Here is a 20,656-nt window from a genome sequence, read left to right on the forward strand (position 1 = left end):
TAATTTTTTATTAAAACAATTGCCTACTTACATGAAAAACTTATTCCCCAGCAGGGTTTTTGGCATCTGGAAGCTTTCAGCAAGCTTAAGTATTGTGCACGTGGTAAAGACCTGGTTCTGGTATTCTCTTTGGCGGACCCTGGGCCTGCTGGCCGAGGTCCACCTCTCCTGCACGCCCAAGCCCACGGTGCAGTCCAGCATCTTTTCCGCCAAGTCCCCGAAGGAGCTTGTTCTGCCCAGATTTGAGGTCTCCCTCTTTCCTTATGGCAGCCGAAAGTCCGGCCTCTGAGCCCCTGTGCGCGCTTTCCCTGCCTCTCTCTGGCCTGTGGCTCTCTCCACGCCCAGCTTGTTCTTCACTTCTTCCTGAAACCAGTGTGACTGTACCACAAACCATACCCACCTTCCCTTTAGCCAGTTCATGAAATGTTTATTGAGCCGATTGAGTCCTAGCCCTTGTGCTGGGGATTAGAGCGACACGTGCACAGGAGCAGGCCGTTGCCCTCGTGGGGCCTGCAGGTGGGTAGACAGCTGCTATTTACGGACACAGGAAGCCGTGCAAACCCTTCCTAACGTGGGGCCGGCTGCCTGTCCCAAAGGCCAGAGTCCCAGGTAATGGGCAAGTGCCACAGCTATTTCCATTAACTCCAAAAATGTGACGACAAGCCGCAAGTGGGCACGGAGATCACCCAAATGGGGCCAGGGACCCGAGAGGTGGAGAGCCTGCAGGATTCCTCAGATAGTGGCCGTGGACTAGTGAACCGCAATCAGAGAGGCCCTACATACTCGTTGAGCAAAAGACCTGTAACCCAGGGTGCAAATGGGCAAAGGTGGTGGAGAGACAGGTCATTCCAAAAGAGAAATAAAAGCCACTATAACCATACAAAAAAGACTTTCAGCTTTGTTAAAAAGTAAGACTAATGCAAATGAAGGTTACTCGGAAATGTTGTTCTTTTACCTTTCAAATTGGCCCCGGAGCCAGCAGTGTAGTGACTGGTTTTGGTGTGGCTGGGGGTGTCAGGGCAGGCTCTGGGACCCACTGCTGGGGGAGGCCAGGCTGGTGCCGCCGCTCCCAGGGGCCCATTTGGCCACGTCTGTGAAACTGACAGAATGTCAGTGAAGCCCTTTGGCTCAGAAGTTTCATGCTGAGGAATGTATCCTACAGATACGCTTGAATACACGAGAAATGACGTGTGGAGACGGTTATTTAGTGCTGCGGTTTTGTAAGAGCCAAGTATTGGCAACAACCCAAATGTTCATCAGTAGGGAACCGGTTACACAAACGATGGCCTTCTGTAGGATGGAGTACCGTGTGGCCGCAAGGAGGGACCAAGGGGGCTCTTCTAGACTAGGATAGCAAGATCTCCAAGGTACCTTGTTCTGGAAAAAAGACTGATGAAGGCGGTGTGTAGAGTATGGTGGAAAATAAGAGTTCATTTTTGTGCCTGCCCTTGGGTTGTACTGGAAGGTAACAAGTGCCTGTAACAGACCCAAAATGCCAGGGGCTCTGCACACAGAAGTTTCTTTCGCATCTGGTAACAGCGCAGGGCAGGTGTTTGAGGTTAGCGGGAGGCTTCCTTCCATGTGCTAAGTTCGTCCTGTGTTGTGGCGTTGGTGTCCGAGCTGGGGGGAAGAGGGCTAAGAAGTCACACTGATTTCTTAAGCTTCTGGAAGAGATACAAGGGCACCAATAGCAGCGGCTAGCTTGGAGGGAGATGGTGATGGCGCGCTGCTGGGATGATGGGACACAGGATGGGAAGGAAACTTTGCACTTCATGCCTTTCAATGCATTTTTCCAAACTTTGAGCTGTCTTATCCATTTATAAAATAAAAATGGAGGGGCGCCTGGGTGGCTCAGTCGTTAAGCGTCTGCCTTCTGCTCAGGGTGTGATCCCAGGGTTGTGGGATCGATCCCCCGCATCAGGCTCCCTGCTCTGCTGGGAGCCTGCGTCTTCCTTTCCCCCTCCCCCTGCTTGTATTCCCTCTCTCGCTGGCTGTCTCTCTTTCTGTCAAATAAATAAAATCTTTCAAAAAAAATAAAATAAAAAAGGATAGTTGAATCATAGTGGAATCATGCCTTGATAGTGCTACGGACCCAGGAACGTGGGAGCGGAGAAGAGGGACGGCTGCACCTAGCCTGGGGTGGGCACGCGGAGAAGAGGAGTCGGGGAGCGAGCACATCTGAAGGCCTGTGGAGCCTCCAGGGCTTCCCTCGCTTGGGCTGGCTGGGCGGGTGGGGTGTGCGTTGTGCTCTGGCCTGGCCAGCGGTGGGGCAGCACCTTCTGTGCAGCTCCCGTGAGAAGTTCAGGAGCAGGGGAGCTACGTGATCAGATCTAGGGCGGCAGCAGCAGGAGGGATTGGAAAGGGGCCTGGAGGCGTGGCAGGGAGCTGGGTGAGGTTGTGGGGGGGTGTCTGAAGGAGGGGATGCCTCTCTCTCCTGCAGAGCCGACTGGGCATCAGCTAATGGAGCGCAGCAAGTCTGTCTGTCCATACCTCCAGTGAGATTATAATCGCTTTGAGAAGCCCTTCGTTTCCCACCTAGAGTATCATGCCGCAAATACTCAGTGATTGATTCTCCTTTGTTTTAGATGAATGTTTATATTTCAATATGCTAGAAAGGTGCTCGGATCCTAAGCGCATAGCCTCAGGAGGGATCACAAAGTAGACACCCGTGTATAGATGGGTTGACTCTTACTCTCTTTCTTCCTTGTTAAAATAATGGTTAGACTCCGCGTGGACTCCCGCCCCATACCCACACCCGCGTACCCATTCTGTCCTGGCCGTGTCTCATCTGTGGTGTGTGCGCTCACGCCCCCGTTTCCGTAATGCCAGTTTTAACCAGTGCTCCTGCAGAAGTCTTTGGGAAATACACATCAGGTGGCTTACTAAAATAGTATTTCTATTTCATTTTAAAGTATTTTGAGTCTCATTTAATTGTCAGTTTGTTTACTGTGAGATGTGCACAGAGCTGTGACAAATGAAAAAATCAGCCACAGCCTGGAAAGAGTATGAGTGTGGTGACCTTTCTTTCTTTTCTATCATTTTATAATAAAATGGCTTTAAAAGGCTGAAAGCAAGCCAGCTATTAGAAGACTCTAGATAGAGTTTTCTTGCCAGTATATTTTTACATTTTCCTCTCTATCCTGACTTCTTTTATTTCCTTTTGAGTTGAGAGCCAGTTGCTTAGAACATTCTGTGAATTTTTCTCTGACTACATTCACTTGTGCTTTTGTCTACTGGATTCTTGATATCCAGGGCCCCAAAGCTCTCCATTATCTAAATAAAGGAGCCCATTAATTAATCTAAGAGTATTTTATTGAACATGTATGTCTTGAATTTAGATCAGGGGTGGGATGGGTAACTTGGATTTTGGAAGTCCTAACTATTGCCAGTATTCCTAAATTAGATTTCATTTATAATTTTCTCCTGTAAACTTTTAAATCAAGAAGTGAAAGTTCCAGTGTGATAGAGTCAAATAAAAATAAATATATGGCTTGTATGAAATAGATAAATATAATCAGCTAAATATTTATTTCAATTTATATTTATTCCTGTTGGAAGAAATGAAAGGGAGACTTATTCGTTGGGAATTTGGGCTGGTACTATTCAGCCTGGGGGGGCCATGACACCCTTTGGGAGTTTTCAGTATCTGTATGTTTTTTTTGTTTTTGTTTTTTAATTTATGAGTTTGCTTATCTAGTTACCATTTATGACTTCGTTTTCACTTGTAAAGGATATCGTGTATCCTGGGTGTGGGAGAGTTGTCGTGGTGACCTCGGTGTTACCAAAAACCTTTGTAATTATGTTTTTTTGCGCCCATGCCTCTGGGTGTGAATGATTTTATCTTCCATACACACTTGTGCTTTATGAAGAACGTCCAACAGATGTTGATGACCATGGAAGTGACCAGGCATTGGCTTCCAGAAATTTTAGATTCCAGTTTGTGGCCCCTACTTAGAGCCACTGTTCAGGAACATCTTTTGAGCCTTGTTCCTGGCTCTGTTGCAGGTGCTCAATCTTACCTCTCTCTCTTCTTTCACACCACTCTTTTGGGGGAGGCGGTCAGGTTTACTGAGGTATAACTTAAATTAAGTAAAATTCACCACTTAGAGTATACAGATCTCTGAGTTTTGACGTGTGCATAAAGTTGTATAACCAGTACCAAAATCAACATACAGTGCAGTTCATCGCCTTCCCAGATTTCCCGGCGCCCCTTCGTGGTCCGTCCCCACGCCACTCCCCACCCCTGCCAGTCGCTGATCTGCGCTCTCTGTTCCTGTGGTTACTCTTTTCCCGAATGACCTAAGTGCAGTCACAGAGGATGTAGCGTTTTGGGTCTGATACTTTGATTTGGAGCGATGCTTTTGAGAATTCACCCCTGGCTCAGTCTCAGTAGCTGATTCTTTAGTATCGAGTAGGGTTCCGGCCTCTGGGTGCATCACAGTTTATCCATTCGCCAGTTGAAGAACACGTGGATCATCTCCAGTTTGGGAGAATTGCCTGTGATCTGGGAGATTGTCTGGGAGATTGATCTGGGAGATTGTCTATGATAACTATCTGTGATAGATTTTTTGTGAGTATGACATTGGTCTTTCATTCCTCTCGGGTAAACACCTAGGAGGGGATTGTTGAGTTGAATGGCAATTGCATGTTTAACTTCAAAGAAATGTTTTCCAAAGACGTTATACCTGTTGTTTCCTCACCAGCAGTCTGAGAGAGTTCCAGATGCTTTATAACCTTGCCAGCATTGGTGTTGCCTTTTTTTCTTTTTAATTTTTCTTTGCCTTTTCCTAGTGACTACTGATGTTGGACATCTCTTCATGGGTTTCTCTTCTTTGGTGGAAGTGTGCAAATCTTTTCGATTTTTTAAAAAAACACATTATTTATGTTCTCATTATTGAGTTTTGAGAGTTCTTTATACACTTTGCTTAAAAGTTCTTTACCAGATACGTGTTTTGCAGATATCTTTTCTGAATCTGTGGCTTGTCTTTGCATTTTCCTATGCATGACTTCAGAAGTGCAGAAGTAGTAAACTTCAATTCAGTCCAATTTGTCAGTTTTTCTCTTTCATAGATCATGTCGGATCTTTGTACTCTTTGCTTAACCCTAAGGTTGCAAAGATTGTTTTTTGTATGTTTATTTTCCTACAGATTTTATAGTTTGTAGATTTATGTTTAAGTCTCCGATCCATTTTGATTTAATTTTGCAGTGGTCATGTACTCTTGCACACAGATGTTCAGTGGTCGCAGCACCATCTGTTTAAAAGACCTTTCCTCTCCTCATTGCACTCCCTGGGTGCCTTGGTCAGAAATCAGTTGACTATGTACACCTCTCTTTCTGGGCCCCGTTCTCTTCCACCGATCTCCGTGTGTGTCTTTTTCTCCAACAATGCACTGCCTTGACTACTGTGCCTTTATAATAAGTCTGGAAATCAGAGAGCGTAAACCCTCTCACTTTGTTCTTCTTTTTCAAAAAAAGTCAGACTTTTTTGTTATTGTTGCTCCCTTCCAAAATACAACTTTTAGAATCAGTGTATTGATTTCTACAAAAAACTCCTCCTGGGGTTTTGACCGGGACTGTGTTAAATCTGTAGATCGATTTGGGGCGAGTTGACGTTTCAACACTATTGAGTCTTCTGATCCATGAATATGCCATCTCTTCTCCTTTATTTGGGTCCTCGTTGACTTTGTTCATGAGTATTTTGTAATTTTCAGCTTCTAAATCATGCGCGTATTTGCTTAGATGCCTTCTCAGGCATGCCGGGTTTTGGTGTTATCATAAATGATGCCACGTGTAGATGTAAATTTCCCATTATTTATTGCTAGTGTGTAGACGTGTTCTGCCGGTAGTGGGTGTACAGTACGTTTGTGAATACACCTGTCTAATGAGTTGAATTCTCAAATTATAATTTGGGGTTCTTTTGATTCTCAGTAAAAAAGAGTAATATTTCAAGGCAATACTTTAAGTAGTTTATTTCTTATGTTGTACTCGAATGCCTTTTGACTAACTTTTGAAACTTTAAACTTTATTCATTAAGAGATAATTGGATTGTTAGGACTTTTTGTTATCCCACGCAGCAGAATTCTGGCAGGTGTTCCCTACCTTTGGTTGATTTTACTTGTATTCTTGAATCATCGTATTACTGACTTCTTTTCCCGCCTTGGTGCTTTTATGGGCTTTTCCCACTAGCCACTAGCCCACTTGCTCTGTCTGATTTTCTGCTTCTCTTTGACGTCGTCATTATCAGTTACGTTTATGTGTCCTTCGCCATTCATTCCATGCCTTTATAATTTGGTTAGTTTCATTTTATTTAGAGTAATAGACTCCTAGAGTTGAAGAAATATGGAGATTAAGCCAAGGCCTTTTCCTTTTAAACTTGAAAAAAAAATAGGTGCTAATATTGGAGACCCAACCCCTGCTCTGTTAATTTGTTTACGTGGAAGGTTACGCTATGAGGCCTAACGTATAAGCTTCCAGTCCTGGGTTTACAGACAATCTAGTGTGGCTGGTGGGGCTCTCTTCTGATGTGTGCTGTCATGTTGGATGGCACGTTATAAGGAGATTGCTTTGAGGTGCTTGGAGGAGTTGAAGGAAACTTCCAGAAACACGGGAGTTGGTATGCCTGCACAGCGTGGTTTATTCTACGGGCATAAAGAAATGCAGTACACGAAATGAGAATCTTCACATTGGTAGGAGAGAATATTTTAGAGAACTCTTGGAACAAGTAGCTCTAATTTGCTACATTAAACCACCTTTTCCCCCTCTCTCAGAATTAAGTTTAATTATAGTGGAGCTTATAAGCATTGCTCTGTTTAAATTATATTAGCTCTTCCATTATATTGTGTTTTTTAAGGAGACCTGGAGCTTTTAGGTGGACAGGAAATTACTAATTATAAAAGGAATAAATATTTGAAAAGCCAGGTTCATAGCAATAATTTCTATTATGAGTCACATAAAATTTTTAATTGTTAAAAGCCAAATTTCAGTTGTTTTTCTTTAGCATAAGAAAACTTCCTTTTCCAATGAATGTATAGAATTTCAATCATGTTATGTTTATTACTTTACCTTTTTTCTTGTAACTTTTTATCTTTACATACACTTAAGTATATTTTGCTATAATTTCAAACTTAAAAGTCATAAGAACAGTTCAAGGAACTCTTACATACCCTTTAAATAGCTTCATTGTTGTATATATTGTGCTGTATTTTCTTTAAGATCGTTCTGTCTTTCATGGCTTTTTTCTGAACTACACGGGAGTAATTTGGAGACCTCATATCTCTTGACCATTATATATTTCAGTCCGCGTGTATCAAGGACAGGTCATTCATTCTCTCGGATAACTACAGTACAATGTTCAAAATCAGGAAACTTAACACCAGTGCAATACTGTTGTCTAATCCACAGACTATATCCAGATTCTAACAGCCCCAAAATGTCCTTCTTGGCTACGATTTTTCCTGGTCTGGGATCCAGTTGTGGGTCATGCTTGCATTTTGTTGTCACCACGTCTTCAGGCTCCTTTCATCTGGCCAAGTTCCGTAACCTTCTTGGGTTTCTTGAATATTTTTAAAGGTTACAGGCCAATTTTGTAAAATGGCCCTTTGTTTACTCTTCCATAGCAGTTAGGTTCAGAGTATGCATTTTGTCAGGAAGACCGCAAATGAGATATGCTGTCCCCGGTGCGTCCTGATACCACTTTGTCCTGATGCCCGAGAGGTCAGTTTTGATCCCTTGCCGAACGTGGGTGTGTGCAAGCGTTCTCCATCTTGGAGTTACAAGCTTTCCCTTTCTAAGGAATAAGTAATTGATGGGAAATTGCTTTTGAGACTATGTAAATACTCTTACCAACTTTTACCTTCTGTTTTAACACCCATTGACTTTCGAGCGCCATTATTCCTTCTACAGTTTTTAATTGGCATTTGTCTCTAAGAGTTGTCCCTCCCTCCTTCCCTCCTCTTCCTTCCCCACCTTTTCCTTCCCTTTCTCCCTTCCTCATTCCCTCCCTTTCTTCCCCCCCCCCTTAATCTATCTCTCAATATGGACTGTTGGATCCTTAGTTTAGCCAGTGGTTTAATCCATTCCTATATTATTTATTTTGATGTCCTAGTTGCCCTAGTTTTGGCTAGTGGGAGCCTCTTCAAGCTGATTCCTGTGTCCTGTTGATATGTCCCCATCATCCTTTGAGCCTTTCTTACTGTCTGGGATAATAAGATGTCTACAGCTCAACTTGGTATTTATTGCCCCTGCCCTAGAGTCAACCAGCCTTTCTTCAAGGGTTCCTTGTTCCTTTTAATAGAGAATGGTGTTGAGAATCCCCAACTTGGGAGCTAGAAGTGTTCATTGCTTCTAAGTCTTCTTAACAAAAGAGCAAGGAGTATGTGTGTGTGTGTGTGTGTCTGTGTGTGTGTGTGTGTGTGTGTGTACATGTTTGTCTCTCTGTTAAAAACAGTGAGCTCAAATGAATACCCCATTCCAATCCATTACTACAATATACTTTTATTCTCTTACCTGTTTTACCTCTTTTTCAAGAAGGCTCCTGTTATCCTCAGTGTATTTACTCATTTGTATAAGCCTAGAACGCACCATGAGTAGTTTCAGAACTGCCAACTCCTGCTACTGTGAAATGCAAACCTACTCGCTAGTTAATATTTCTTTAAAGTAAATTTACTTATAATACTGTTAACAGTTTCATTTTGATAAATGTATAAACCCGCATCTCTATCAAACTACAGAACATTTTTGTCCCCAGAAAGTTCCCTTATGCTCTTCCCAGTCAATTTCATGCCCCTTCTTCTTACTTTTTTTTAAACTATAGATTAGTTTTGCCTCTTCTAGCACTTCATACGTAGAGAATTACAGAGTATATGCTCTTTTGCATCTGGTGTCTTGGGACAAACAAAATATCTGGCATTTACTTATGTTGCTGTGTGATTTGGTGTTTTGTTTTATTGCTGACTAGTAATCCATTGTGTGAAAATATCACTATTTATGCCTCAGTGGGTGGACTTTAGATTATTTCGGATAAATTATGAATACAGCTGCTATGACGATTCATGTACATGTGTTTTTGGAGCCATATGTTACCACTAGGTAAATACCTAATAGTGAGGTTGCTGAATTGTGTGTTAAGGGTATGTTTGACTTTATAAGAAACCTTCAGACTGTTTTCCTGAGTGAATATATATATATATATATGTACTTGTAACCTATATATAATATATAGATATATAATATCAATAATATATAATATAATATATTATATAATATGTCACATATAATTATACATATTATACTATATTATATTTATATATTAATTATATATTATATAAATATATATATAAATATTATATATTATATATATATATACACACACACACACACACATACACACACACAGAGATGGATTAATTATAAGGAATTGGTGCTTGTGATTATGGAGACTGGCAGGTCCAAATCCACAGTGAGCTGGCTGGCCCGAGGCCCAGGAGAGCCAATGTGCAGAGGAAGTCTGGAGGCCGTCTGCTGGCAGAATTTCTCCTTGCTCATGGAGGCTGGTCTTTCTTTTCTAGTCAGGACTTCAGCTCATTGAATGACGCCCGCCCGCATTATGGAGAGCAATCTGCTTACTCACAGTTCGCCAATTTATATGTTACTTGTATCCCCAAATACCCTCTAAGTTGACACAAAAATTGCCATCACAAGTCCATCCCTTGGCACCTTGGCACCCACTCTGTGCACCTCCGTAGACTGTATTTAATTCTCTAATAGAGATGATAAGATCATACCCCCCCACCCAGCATGCTATGACCACCTGCACATAACCAAAATGTGCTAACCCGTTCCCCAGAGGAGGGTGCAAAATAATAGGTCATGCTCACTCTTCTCCTTGGTATCCTGTATCGTAAATACCACAACATAAAGTCAGCAACATTTAAATACTATGATTTAAAGTCAGTACATCTTATGTTACTGGGTAAGGGCATAACAGGGGGAAGAAAGCAAGGGTATTTGTTTAATACACATACACACACAATAAGGAGGAAGCACTCATGACAATGATAACCATTGTTTCTGTAACTGATCACACGTCGTAGCTGGTGTTGGTGACCCAGCCTTCATTCCTGAAGGCTCTGGGCCATTAGCAGTCCTGCCTGAATTGTGTCCTTGTAGTTTTCCATTGACACTAATGACAGGGCACGGTCATACTAAGAGAGGGGATGTCCTGTATTGCAGACATACTCTTCCTTCCCTCCACTGCGGAGGAGGCGTGCAGTGTCCCCCGGGCTGGTCAGGATCAGTCACCCCAGCCAGCACAGCGACTCCCTTCCTCGCCTGTTGACTCAGAGGCATGAGGAGTCTAGAGCATTGTATATTCTCCTCAGCGAATGAGCGGTCTGGTTGCCAGCATCCGGCATTGTCAGTCTTTTTCACTCTGCCATCCAGGTAGGTGTGCGGTGGTATCTCAGAGTGATTTAATTCACATGTGCGTGATGACCAACGACGTGGAGTCCATTTCATGTGCTTATTGGCCATTCCTAGCTCTTCCTTTATGAAGTGTTCAAATGTGTGCACACTTTTTTATGGTGGTTTTCTTTTAAAAATTGATTTGTAAGAGGCTTTAAGAAAAAGTATATATAAATTGGAAATAAGGCCTTTTTCAGACTTGAGTTTTATAATCTTTTATCCCCAGTCTGTGGCTGGTCTGTTTTCTTAACTGTCTTTTGATGAGCATAGTGCTAAATCTTGATAAAGTCTAATTTATTATTTTTTTCATATTCTGCCTAAGAAATCTTCTGCATAAGTATTTTCTGTGAAGATATTCTGTACATTTTCTAGAAGTTTTATAATTTTACCTTTTACATTTAATCCTATGATCAATCTCAATTTAATTATTTGTAAGATGTGAGGTAAGGTTTGACTTTTTTTTCCTCCCCATTGGAATATAACTTTTTCCAGTACCACTTGTTGGAAAGAACTTCTTTTTCCAATAAATTGTTCTAGTGCCTTTGTTGAAAATATGCTGATCATCTAAGTAAGGGTGTATTTCTGGATCTTAAAAAAAAAAAATTTCTGGATCTTCTGTTCTTTTCCACTGTTTTAATCTTATGCCAATACCACATTGATTACCATGGCTGTATAATGAGTCTTGAAATCAGGTAGTATAAGTCCTTGGACTTTTTTCCTCTCCTTCAAGGTGTTTTTCCTCTTTTTCAAGGTGTTTTGGATATTTTAGGTTTCTTGCATTTCCATAGACATTTTAGAATCAAAGCTTGTCAATTTATTGAACAAGCCTCCAGAGATTATGATTGAGATTGTATTGAATTTAAAGATCAATTTTGGGGGGTGCCTGAGTGGCTCAGTCGTTAAGCATCTGCCTTTGGCTCAGGGCGTGATCCCGGAGTTCTGGGATCGAGCCCCACATCAGGCTCTTCCACTGGGAACCTGCTTCTTTCTCTCCCACTCCCCCTGCTTGTGTTCCCTCTCTCGCTGGCTCTCTCTCTATGTTAAATAAATAAATAAAATCTTTAAAAAAAAAAAAAGATCAATTTTGGGAGAATATACATTTGAGTCTTCCAGTCAATAAACTGAGTATGTCTTTCTATTAAGTCTTCTTTAATTTCTATCGGTAATATTCTATTGTTTTCAACATAATAGTCTTGGATATCTCTTATTTATTTACTCCTAAGTATTGATTATTCTTTGATGTTATTGCAAATGGACTTGTTTTAAAATTCTGTTTTAAAATTGTGTGATCTGAGCATATCACAATATCATTAATTCTTATTTAATGGCCTTGTAGCTTGGGGCCTTGCTAAATTCACTTATATAGCCTAGTAACATTGTAAACAGGATTTTTTTTTTAAGATTTTTAAATTTATTTATTAGACAGAGATAGAGACAACCAGTGAGAGAGGGAACACAAGCAGGGGGAGTGGGAGAGGAAGAAGCAGGCTCATAGCGGAGGAGCCTGACGTGGGGCTTGATCCCATAATGCTGGGATCACGCCCTGAGCCGAAGGCAGACGCTTAACCGCTGTGCCACCCAGGCGCCCCTGTAAATAGGATTTTTTTATATAGATAACCATCTTGTCTATGAATAGAATCAGTTTTATTTTTAAAAATTTTTTTAAAAGATTTATTTATTTATTAGAGAGGGGCAGGAGGGGCAGAGGGAGAGAATCTCAAGCAGACTCTCTGCTGAGTGTGGATCCCAACATGGGGCTTGATCTCACAACCCGTGAGATCATAACCTGAGCTGAAATCACAAGGCAGGCACTTAATCAACTGAGCCACCCAGGCACCCCCAATAGAATCAGGTTTAATTCTTCCTTTCCATTTTGAGTAACTTTTATTTCCTTTTCTTGCCTTATTATACTGGCTAAGATCTCTAATACATTATTGGATAGGAGTAAGATTAAACATTTTAGCCTTTTCTGATCTGGAATGCTTTGTAATTTGTTCATCTCACAGCCCAGAGAGGTCTTATTGTCATTCTGTATGACATACATTTCCTTCTTTTTATCATCTATCTCAGCACCTTTTAAAATTTCTTTGTATCATTTACATAAATTGCACGTATTTTATTTGTGTACTTCTTTGTTGTCTGGCCCTTACACTAAATCCATAAGTCCCTTATGGGAAAAATTCTCTGTCTTTACCATTGCATCCCTAGTGTATAGCACAGTGACTCTTAGTAGAACTCGGGAAACGCTTTGTCAAATCAGTCAATATTGGTAGAAACTTTTAGCAGTTACACAATCTATCCTTTCCAGTGTTTGAGTCTCCTTGGCAAAACCTAGGACAGATATTATTTCTTGCAAGACTTTTTTTTTTTTTTAAGATTTATTTATTTATTTATTTGAGGGAGAGAGAGAGTGAGATAGAGAACATGAGCAAGGGGAAGGGTAGAGACAGAAGCAGACGCCCTGCTGAGCGGGGAGCCCATGCGGGGCTCGATCCCAAGATCCTGGGATCATGACCTGAGCTGAAGGCAGCCGTTTAATTGACTGAGCCACCCAGGTGCCCAAGACTTTTTTCATAATTTTTCTTTCTACTTTTTGAAAATTTTTTAGGAAGTAACATTTCAAAATTTCTCATGGAAACTTATATTTGATACTTTAAAACGTTCTTAATTGATATTTTATAAAATGCGATATAAAAGTTATATTTGGGGGCGCCTGGTGGCACAGCGGTTAAGCGTCTGCCTTCGGCTCAGGGCGTGAGCCCGGCGTTATGGGATCGAGCCAGGCTCCTCCGCTATGAGCCTGCTTCTTCCTCTCCCATTCCCCCTGCTTGTGTTCCCTCTCTCGCTGGCTGTCTCTATCTCTGTCGAATAAATAAATAAAATCTTTAAAAAAAAAAGTTATATTTGTATATTATTAAAAGTTCTCACTGGTATTTTATAAAAAGCAATAGGATTCTTTCTTCCAATTTTTGCAAAATATGTGGTGACAAATTGGGATAGTTTACTCTTTCTGGTGTTACATATACTCAAAAGTTAATCAGTATGCGGGCAGTTTGCAGTGGCCCAAATATAGAAACAAGGGTAAACCCATTCCACAGTTATCTAGTAAAAGCAGGTGTTGGGTCACTATTTTTTTTTATTCTTTAAAATCTGGAGAAAAACCACTGATGAAGTGAACCTGTTAGGCAAATTATTTCCTTATTTCTGCCCCTTAGCTTTTGCTCTAATCTGAGAAATGCTTCATTTGGGGGTTTTTGTGTGTAATTTAAGCCTAACGAAGGGAAATTGCTCTTGGCCTGAAACACAGTGATCTAGAGTTTATCCAAAAGGCAAAACACCTTCCTTCTTGTTGTTCCATTTTAGTAGCTGCTGAGACAGAAAGTAAGGCTTCCATTTGTGTGCAGACATGAGGAGAATAATGGGGCTTTTCCCCTGCGGTATGTTACGGTCATTCTTTGGCTCATCCCACACATTGACAATGGAAATTGCACTACAGAAGCAGTTAGACGGGCATTCATTCATCTCCCTCTCTCCCTCATCCTCCTTCTTTCCCCTCCCCTCTCCACCCCTCCCTCCTTCCTCGGCCTTCCCTTTTCCTTACTTGTCCCTCCTCCCCATCCCCCGTCCTCCTTCCTTCCCTTGTTCTTTCTCCTGCATTCCCTCTATATCACGATGTTCTTGTTCCTGCATACGTAGTAGAGAATAAGACCTACGTGGCCTTTCCGTGTTTACGTTGTTGTGGCGGAGGCAGATAATAACATATGCATATGATCATTTTTGCTAGTCACAAGTGCTATAAACAAAATGCGTGTGTGCACATGGCTGTGCTCTTGTGCACCAGAGAGAGAGAGAGAGAGAGAATGAACATGAATGAGAACCCTGGAAGGCCTAAGGAGGGGGTGTTTGAGCTGAGCTCTGCAGGTCCGCAAGGTCAGGGAGCATGTTTTAGGAAGTGGGGATAGCAAGTCAGTAACCCTGAGAGCAGATCGGGTTTGGTATTAGAGAGGAACTGGAATGCAGACATGTGGGCTCAGTGCAGGGAGTTTGGGAGAGAACAGTCTAAGAAGAGGCTGGAGGAGAAAGTGAGGCCTCGATTCCAGAGAGCACGATGGGCGTGATGAACCATTTCCCCTTGATCCCGAGTTCAGCCCAAAGCCAGTGGTCCATATGTGGCATATTAGTTCACTTGTCATTTAGACGTCACAAAAACATCTCTCGTATGATCAAAATAACCTCAGTTCAAATTCTCATTTTAGTTTTCTCTCCCCAAAATAGAAAAAGAAATACACGAACCAAAAACTGACACAACTGAAAAAAGATGAGCAATCCATAATTACAAATGGGGATCTCAACAGTCCTCTGTCGATAATGGATAGAAGGAGACACATTCAGTAAGGATTTGGATGAGGGACTCAAACAGCCTGACCAACCAACTCGGCTTCGTTGCCTTTTTATTCTGTTTAATGGTACACTTTTTCCCCCAAGTGCCCATGAAGCATTCACCCAGATGGAGCAAATTTGGCGCCAAAGCCGTTTCAATAAATTTGAAAGCATTGAAATCATACCGAACATGTTCTGTGACCACAGCAGAATTAAACAGAAATCAGTATCAGAAAAATACCTGAAAACCCTAAAATATCTGGAACTCAAACTGTCTATTTCTGAGTGACTCATGAGTCAAAGAAGAAATGACAAGGGAAGTTTGAAATTAAATACTTTGACATGCATGAGAACGAAAAAGTAACCATGTCTCTTATTTAAAATAAAAATATTAATGTGCAAATAGTAGAGATTTGCATCTTCAACTCTTTCTGTTTGTCTCTTTTGTGAATTTCCTGCTTCATATGTCAGTCTGTCCTCAGTTCTTTGAGATGAAATGAGCGTGCCCGTGTCCCTGCCGCCAGTCTGCACCTGACCCTAGTTAGGCTGGCCTTGCCTATTTAACTAAGTAGGCCTAATACTTTCTTCTAGCTCCACTCAGTGAACCTTTACCATTTTCAGAGGTCATCTTCCTGGAACTCTGGAGGGGAATTCAAGAAGCAGTAACAGACAGGTTTAAGTTACATGATTTCTTTGGCTAACTTCAGTTAAAACCTGTCAAAGCTGCTCTTTTTTTTTTCCTTTTTTCGCCTCTCTCTGTCCTACCTGGGGATTTCCAGTCTACCTTCTCCCTACGTCTTAGACTTTTTGTGAGTCTTTCCTTCAGTTCCCTTCCGTGACTTCTGTTTCTTCCAGTAGTCCTTTTATTGTCTTGACTTTTGTTTTTTAAAGGTTTATTTATTTGAGAGAGAAAGAGAGAGCGAGCGTGAGCAGGAGGGGTAGAGGGAGAGGAAGAGACACTCCAAAGCTGACTCCGTGCTCAGCATGGAGCCCAATTTGGGGCTCGATCTCACGACCCGAGCTGAAACCAAGAGTCTGACTGTTAACGGACTGTGCCACCCAGGCACCCCTGTTTTGACTTTTTTTTTTTTTTGCTTTTTAATTTGTTTTTGACTTTTTATAATCTCTACCCTCAGTCTGGTGTCATCTTGTCTTAGTGAACTTCATTCGTTCAGTTCGTCTTGACCGCGTGCTGGGCATTAAGCTAGGCATTTGGTTTGCAAGTGTAGGAGGGACTTATAAATCAGATAGTTAATTGGAGTGTGCTAAGTACTTTGGCAGAGCCATGTTGGAAGCGTTATGTAAACAAGGGTTTGTTCAACAAACATCTATCAGACTCCTCCTGTGCACCAGGCACTGTGTCGTGGAGGCGGGATTCCAGGTTAAGGTGCTGATTGAATAAAGGGGAGGCATGGCGCTGTGAAGGAACAGAGGATAATCTGGGAGTGGGTAGTCTGCTCTGGCACAGGGTATTTGTGTGGACTTTGAGGGACTTCAAGGTAGGAAGTGGTAAGGGGAAAGGCTGAGAAGGTCATGAAAGTCCTTCTGTCTTTTTTTTTTTTTTCAAGGGAATTTAGTCTTGTTTCTGTGGGCATAGTATTTATTAGCTTTATGATGACTTTTACCAACACTTCCACACTACCCATATCTCTTATTTCTTTGGTTATTTTTCTGTTTGCTGTAGTGGCCAGTGGCTCTAAGGAATGGTGACCACTGGCACTACTTATTGTGCAGTTTTTAAAAGTGGGGGTGGGGGTTGCCAATAGAGAAGGAACCCAAAGCAAGGAGCCAGGTATGTGGTACTCTTACTTTATGTGGAGTATTTTCTTCTAAAGTATAATTAGTCCTTTGAGATCTCTATTATTATTATTATTAATTTTTGAGAAGGAGGGAGGACGGGGGAGGGGCAGAGGGAGAGGGAGAGAGAGAATCTTAAGCTGACTCCACACCCAGTGTGGAGCCCAAGGTGGGGCTCGATCTCACGACCCTGAGCCAAAATGAAGTCAGACACTTAACTGATTGAGCCACCCGGGTGCCCCCAAATCTTTATTATTAATTTTGAAGGTAGGGGAGGAAGAGGTTGAAGTATAACCACATTACTTTGAAAACACCCTGTGGGGTAAAATTTCACTTATTGCCCACCCTGAAATTTCTTATTCTTTTCCTTTAGGTTTCTTGCTATTTAAAGATTTTTGTTTGAATGAAATTAATGAAGCTGTACCTCAGGTGAAGTTTTATGAAGAGGTAAGAAGTAACTGTTTTACTGGTGCTTTTATTTTAAGAGCATATGTAGACTGTACTTTGGAAAATATCAAGACTACTAGATATCTTACAAATATGTAGAAATTCATTGACCATAATTAGTAGCACAAGGTATAATATGTAGTTGATTATAGACTGACAACATCTGTAAAAATCATATTTGCAAGGGCTCTGGAGTGCTCTGGAAGCACTGAGAAATAGTTGGACTAAAACTCCAGAGGAGGGATTATCATTCAGAAGCGTGCCAAGGGTCAGCAACCGTTTGATTTTCTGCAGAAGCCTGCTGATTCCAGAGACATAAGCTGAGACAGAGGGCCTCCACTGAGTGAAAGAGAAACTACCAACGTTTTCCGGTCACACATGGCCAGAGTGACAAATTGGAGATGTGGTGGGAAAGGGGAGTCTCAGACACACAGCTGCTTTCCCCAGTAAGACATTTGGAAGGGACCTGAAGAGATAGGCCAGGAACTTCTGGAAGCCTCACTGAAATCTCCCACAGCCTCACACTGCTGTATTGAAATGTGGACCTGTGGTGTTAGGAATCTGAAAACAGAACAGGCAAGAGATGAAAACCCTAGGGAGCAGTTGATTGACACTGAAGATCTGTAGCTACTTATCACCTGGGGCAGCTACTGATTTCTAGGTGTAGTGAGCAGACAAGAGGCCATGTTTGGCCCCAGGTAGAAGAAGGCTGCTTCTAGGAGACAGAAAAGCCAGAAGAGGTTTCTGGAGCTACAATAGAAAACAAATGAAACTGGGGGAGCCCCAAACATGTGATTAGTCTCTCTCTCTCTCAAGAATCATGTCAAGGAGGCCAAAGAGCTATTCTGAAAACTTCTTGCAGGCGGAACTGAGTCTAGTGCTGATAAAGGCTTCCCACTGAACTCCACGGAGAGCCATGCCTTAGGAACAGGGGCAAACCAGAGGCAGACTGAATCCTACAAAAGTGGAGACCCAGCCCAGTCCCATCCCATATTGGGTGATGAGCCCTCTCTCCACCTGTGTAGCAGAGTACAAGGAAGACCCCTGTCCTTTTTTTGCAGGTGGAAAATAATATAGGAAGACCCTACAATGATCAGCATACATTAAAAAAATAATGGACATCTAAGATATAAGAGCATATGTCTCATAAGGTAATAGAAGTAGACCCACAGATGACTCAGATATTGAAGTTAGCTGACAAGTACTTAAAAATAACCATAAATAATATGTTTAAGACAATAGAGGGAAAGATAGACAAAATTGATGAAGGAATAGTGAATTTCAGTCCAATTTATTATGAAGAACCAAATGGATATTCTGGGACATCAAGTATAATATTTGAAATTAGAACCTAATGACTAGAATCAATTGGTTACAACATAAGACACGATTAATAAATAGGGAAGCAGGTCAGTAGATGATCTCACACTGTAACATAGAGAAGAAAGAATATAAAAAAATAGATAAGGATATTAAAGACTTGTGGGATGTGGTTAAAAGGTCTAACATATGTAGAATTGGAATATGTAGAAGGAAAAGAGAGCGAATGGAGCAGAAACAAATATTTGAAGAGATAATACTGAGAACTTTATAAAATGATGAAAGAGAGCTGCTTACAGATTCAAAGAACTTAGAAAACCCCAAGCAGAATGGCTACAAAGGAAACCTATCTTTGACATCAATATAACATTTTGGAAACTGACAAAGAGAAAGTCTTCAAAGCAACGAGAGAGTGGAGAAAGACACATTATTTTTAAAGGAGCAACAAATAATATGCCTGACTATGACATCTTAAAAGAAATGGTTAAAACAGCAATAGCAGCAAAAAAACCAGATAGTAAAGTGTCCATCTAAATAATGAAACCAAACAACCAATACCCCCAAACCCTGCCAACCTAGAGTTCCATTCCCCACAAAAATTTCCTTCAAAATGAAGGTGAAATAAAGATATTTTCAGAGAAAAACTGAGGAAATTTTGTCAGCTGTGGACCTGCATTATAACAAATACTGAAAAGAGATATTTTAGGCAGAAGGAAAATAATCCCAGATGGAAATGCAGGAAGGAATGAGGTCCTCATAAAGGGTGATATGTATATAAAATAAAAATGAATGTTGACTATGCAAAACAATAATGTTTTTAGATTTTAAAATGTATATAAAACTAAAATGTATGATAAAAGCACAAGAAGCAAGAGGGGTTAAAGAAGTTAAAGTGTTTTAAGATCCTAGGATTATTGGGGGGGTGGATAATAAAAGTAATAATTTGCATTGACTTGTAATCAGTTAAGGATACATATTATAATCTCCCAGGCAACTCTTAATAGAATAAAATGTGTATATCTAACAAGTTAAAAGAGGGAAAATGGAATAAAACAATATTGTATTAACTAAAAAAAGGAATAAAAGGAGGACATAAAATAGATGGGTCAAATCGAAAACAATAAGACGGTAACTATAAATCCTTCTACATAAGTAATTACGTTTAATGTAAGTGGACTGAATACTCCCAAGTAAAAGTCTAAGTTTGCCTGAATAAATCACCAAAACTGTATTATATACTACTTACAAGTGACCTACTTTATACAGAAGGGTGGCAGAGGATATACAGAGACAAACACCAACCAAAGCAAAGCTGGTGCAGCAACACTAAGATCAGACCGAGTATATGGTAAATGCTCCTTGGAGGTAGAGATTATTTCATAATGATAATGGGGTCAGGATCACCACCTTAAACTTGTATGTTACAAATAATTTAACTTCAAAATATATAAAGCCAAAATTGACAGATCTAAAATAATAAAGACAACTCTTATTAAAGGTTAAAAAGTTAGACAACTCTGCATTCTTAGTGGGAGACATGAGCACACACCCTTCATGAGTTTATAGAACAGACAGACAAAAAATTTGTAAGGATATAGAAAATCTGAATAAAGTGATGAATAAACTTGACCTAATTGACATATATAGAATACGGCACCCAGCAAAAATAGAATTTGCCTTCATTACAGTGCACATGGAAGATTTACCAAAAGAAATTATTTGCCAGGCCCTGAAGAAAGTTCCTGCAGATTTCAAGATCAAAATTGTTTGGAGTGTTTTCTGACCAAAATGGAATTAAACTGAAATTTAATAACAGAGTTTACTAAGAAATCCTTAACTGCTTGGAAATGAATATACTTGTAAGTAATTTATGGGTCAAAGAAGAAATTAGAACAGAAATTAGGAAATATTTCAGTTTAAAATATATTTAAGAAATGACATATGCTATTATTAGCATATATAGCATCCTAAAGCAGTTTAAGGATTATTTATTTATTTGAGAGAGAGAGAGAGAGCATGAGAGAGAGAAAGCACAAGCAGTGGGGAAAGGCAGAGGGGGAGGGAGAAGCAGGCTCCCCACTGAGCTGGGAGCCCAGCAAGGGGCTGGATCGCAGGACACAGGGATCATGACCTGAGCTGAAGGCAGACGCTTAACCCACTGAGCTACCCAGGCGTCCGCTAAAGCATTTTAAATGAAAGCAAAGCGTAATTAGGACTGATATTAGTAATCCTTGTACAAGTTTGAAAATTG

General features: G+C 40.9%; 1 protein-coding gene across 1 annotated transcript in view; it reads left to right on the forward strand.

Moving 5' to 3' along the window:
- Positions 1–20,656, forward strand: part of GRK3 (G protein-coupled receptor kinase 3) — a 120,683-nt gene that overhangs the window by 40,917 nt on the left and 59,110 nt on the right. The window contains exon 3 of the mRNA XM_040619651.1: positions 17,012–17,085. Coding sequence (XP_040475585.1) covers positions 17,012–17,085 — 74 coding nt within the window. The remainder of the gene's footprint in view (positions 1–17,011; positions 17,086–20,656) is intronic.

This window comes from Ursus maritimus, unplaced genomic scaffold, assembly GCF_017311325.1.
Source record: "Ursus maritimus isolate PB19 unplaced genomic scaffold, ASM1731132v1 scaffold_33, whole genome shotgun sequence".
Taxonomy (NCBI): Eukaryota; Metazoa; Chordata; class Mammalia; order Carnivora; family Ursidae; genus Ursus; species Ursus maritimus.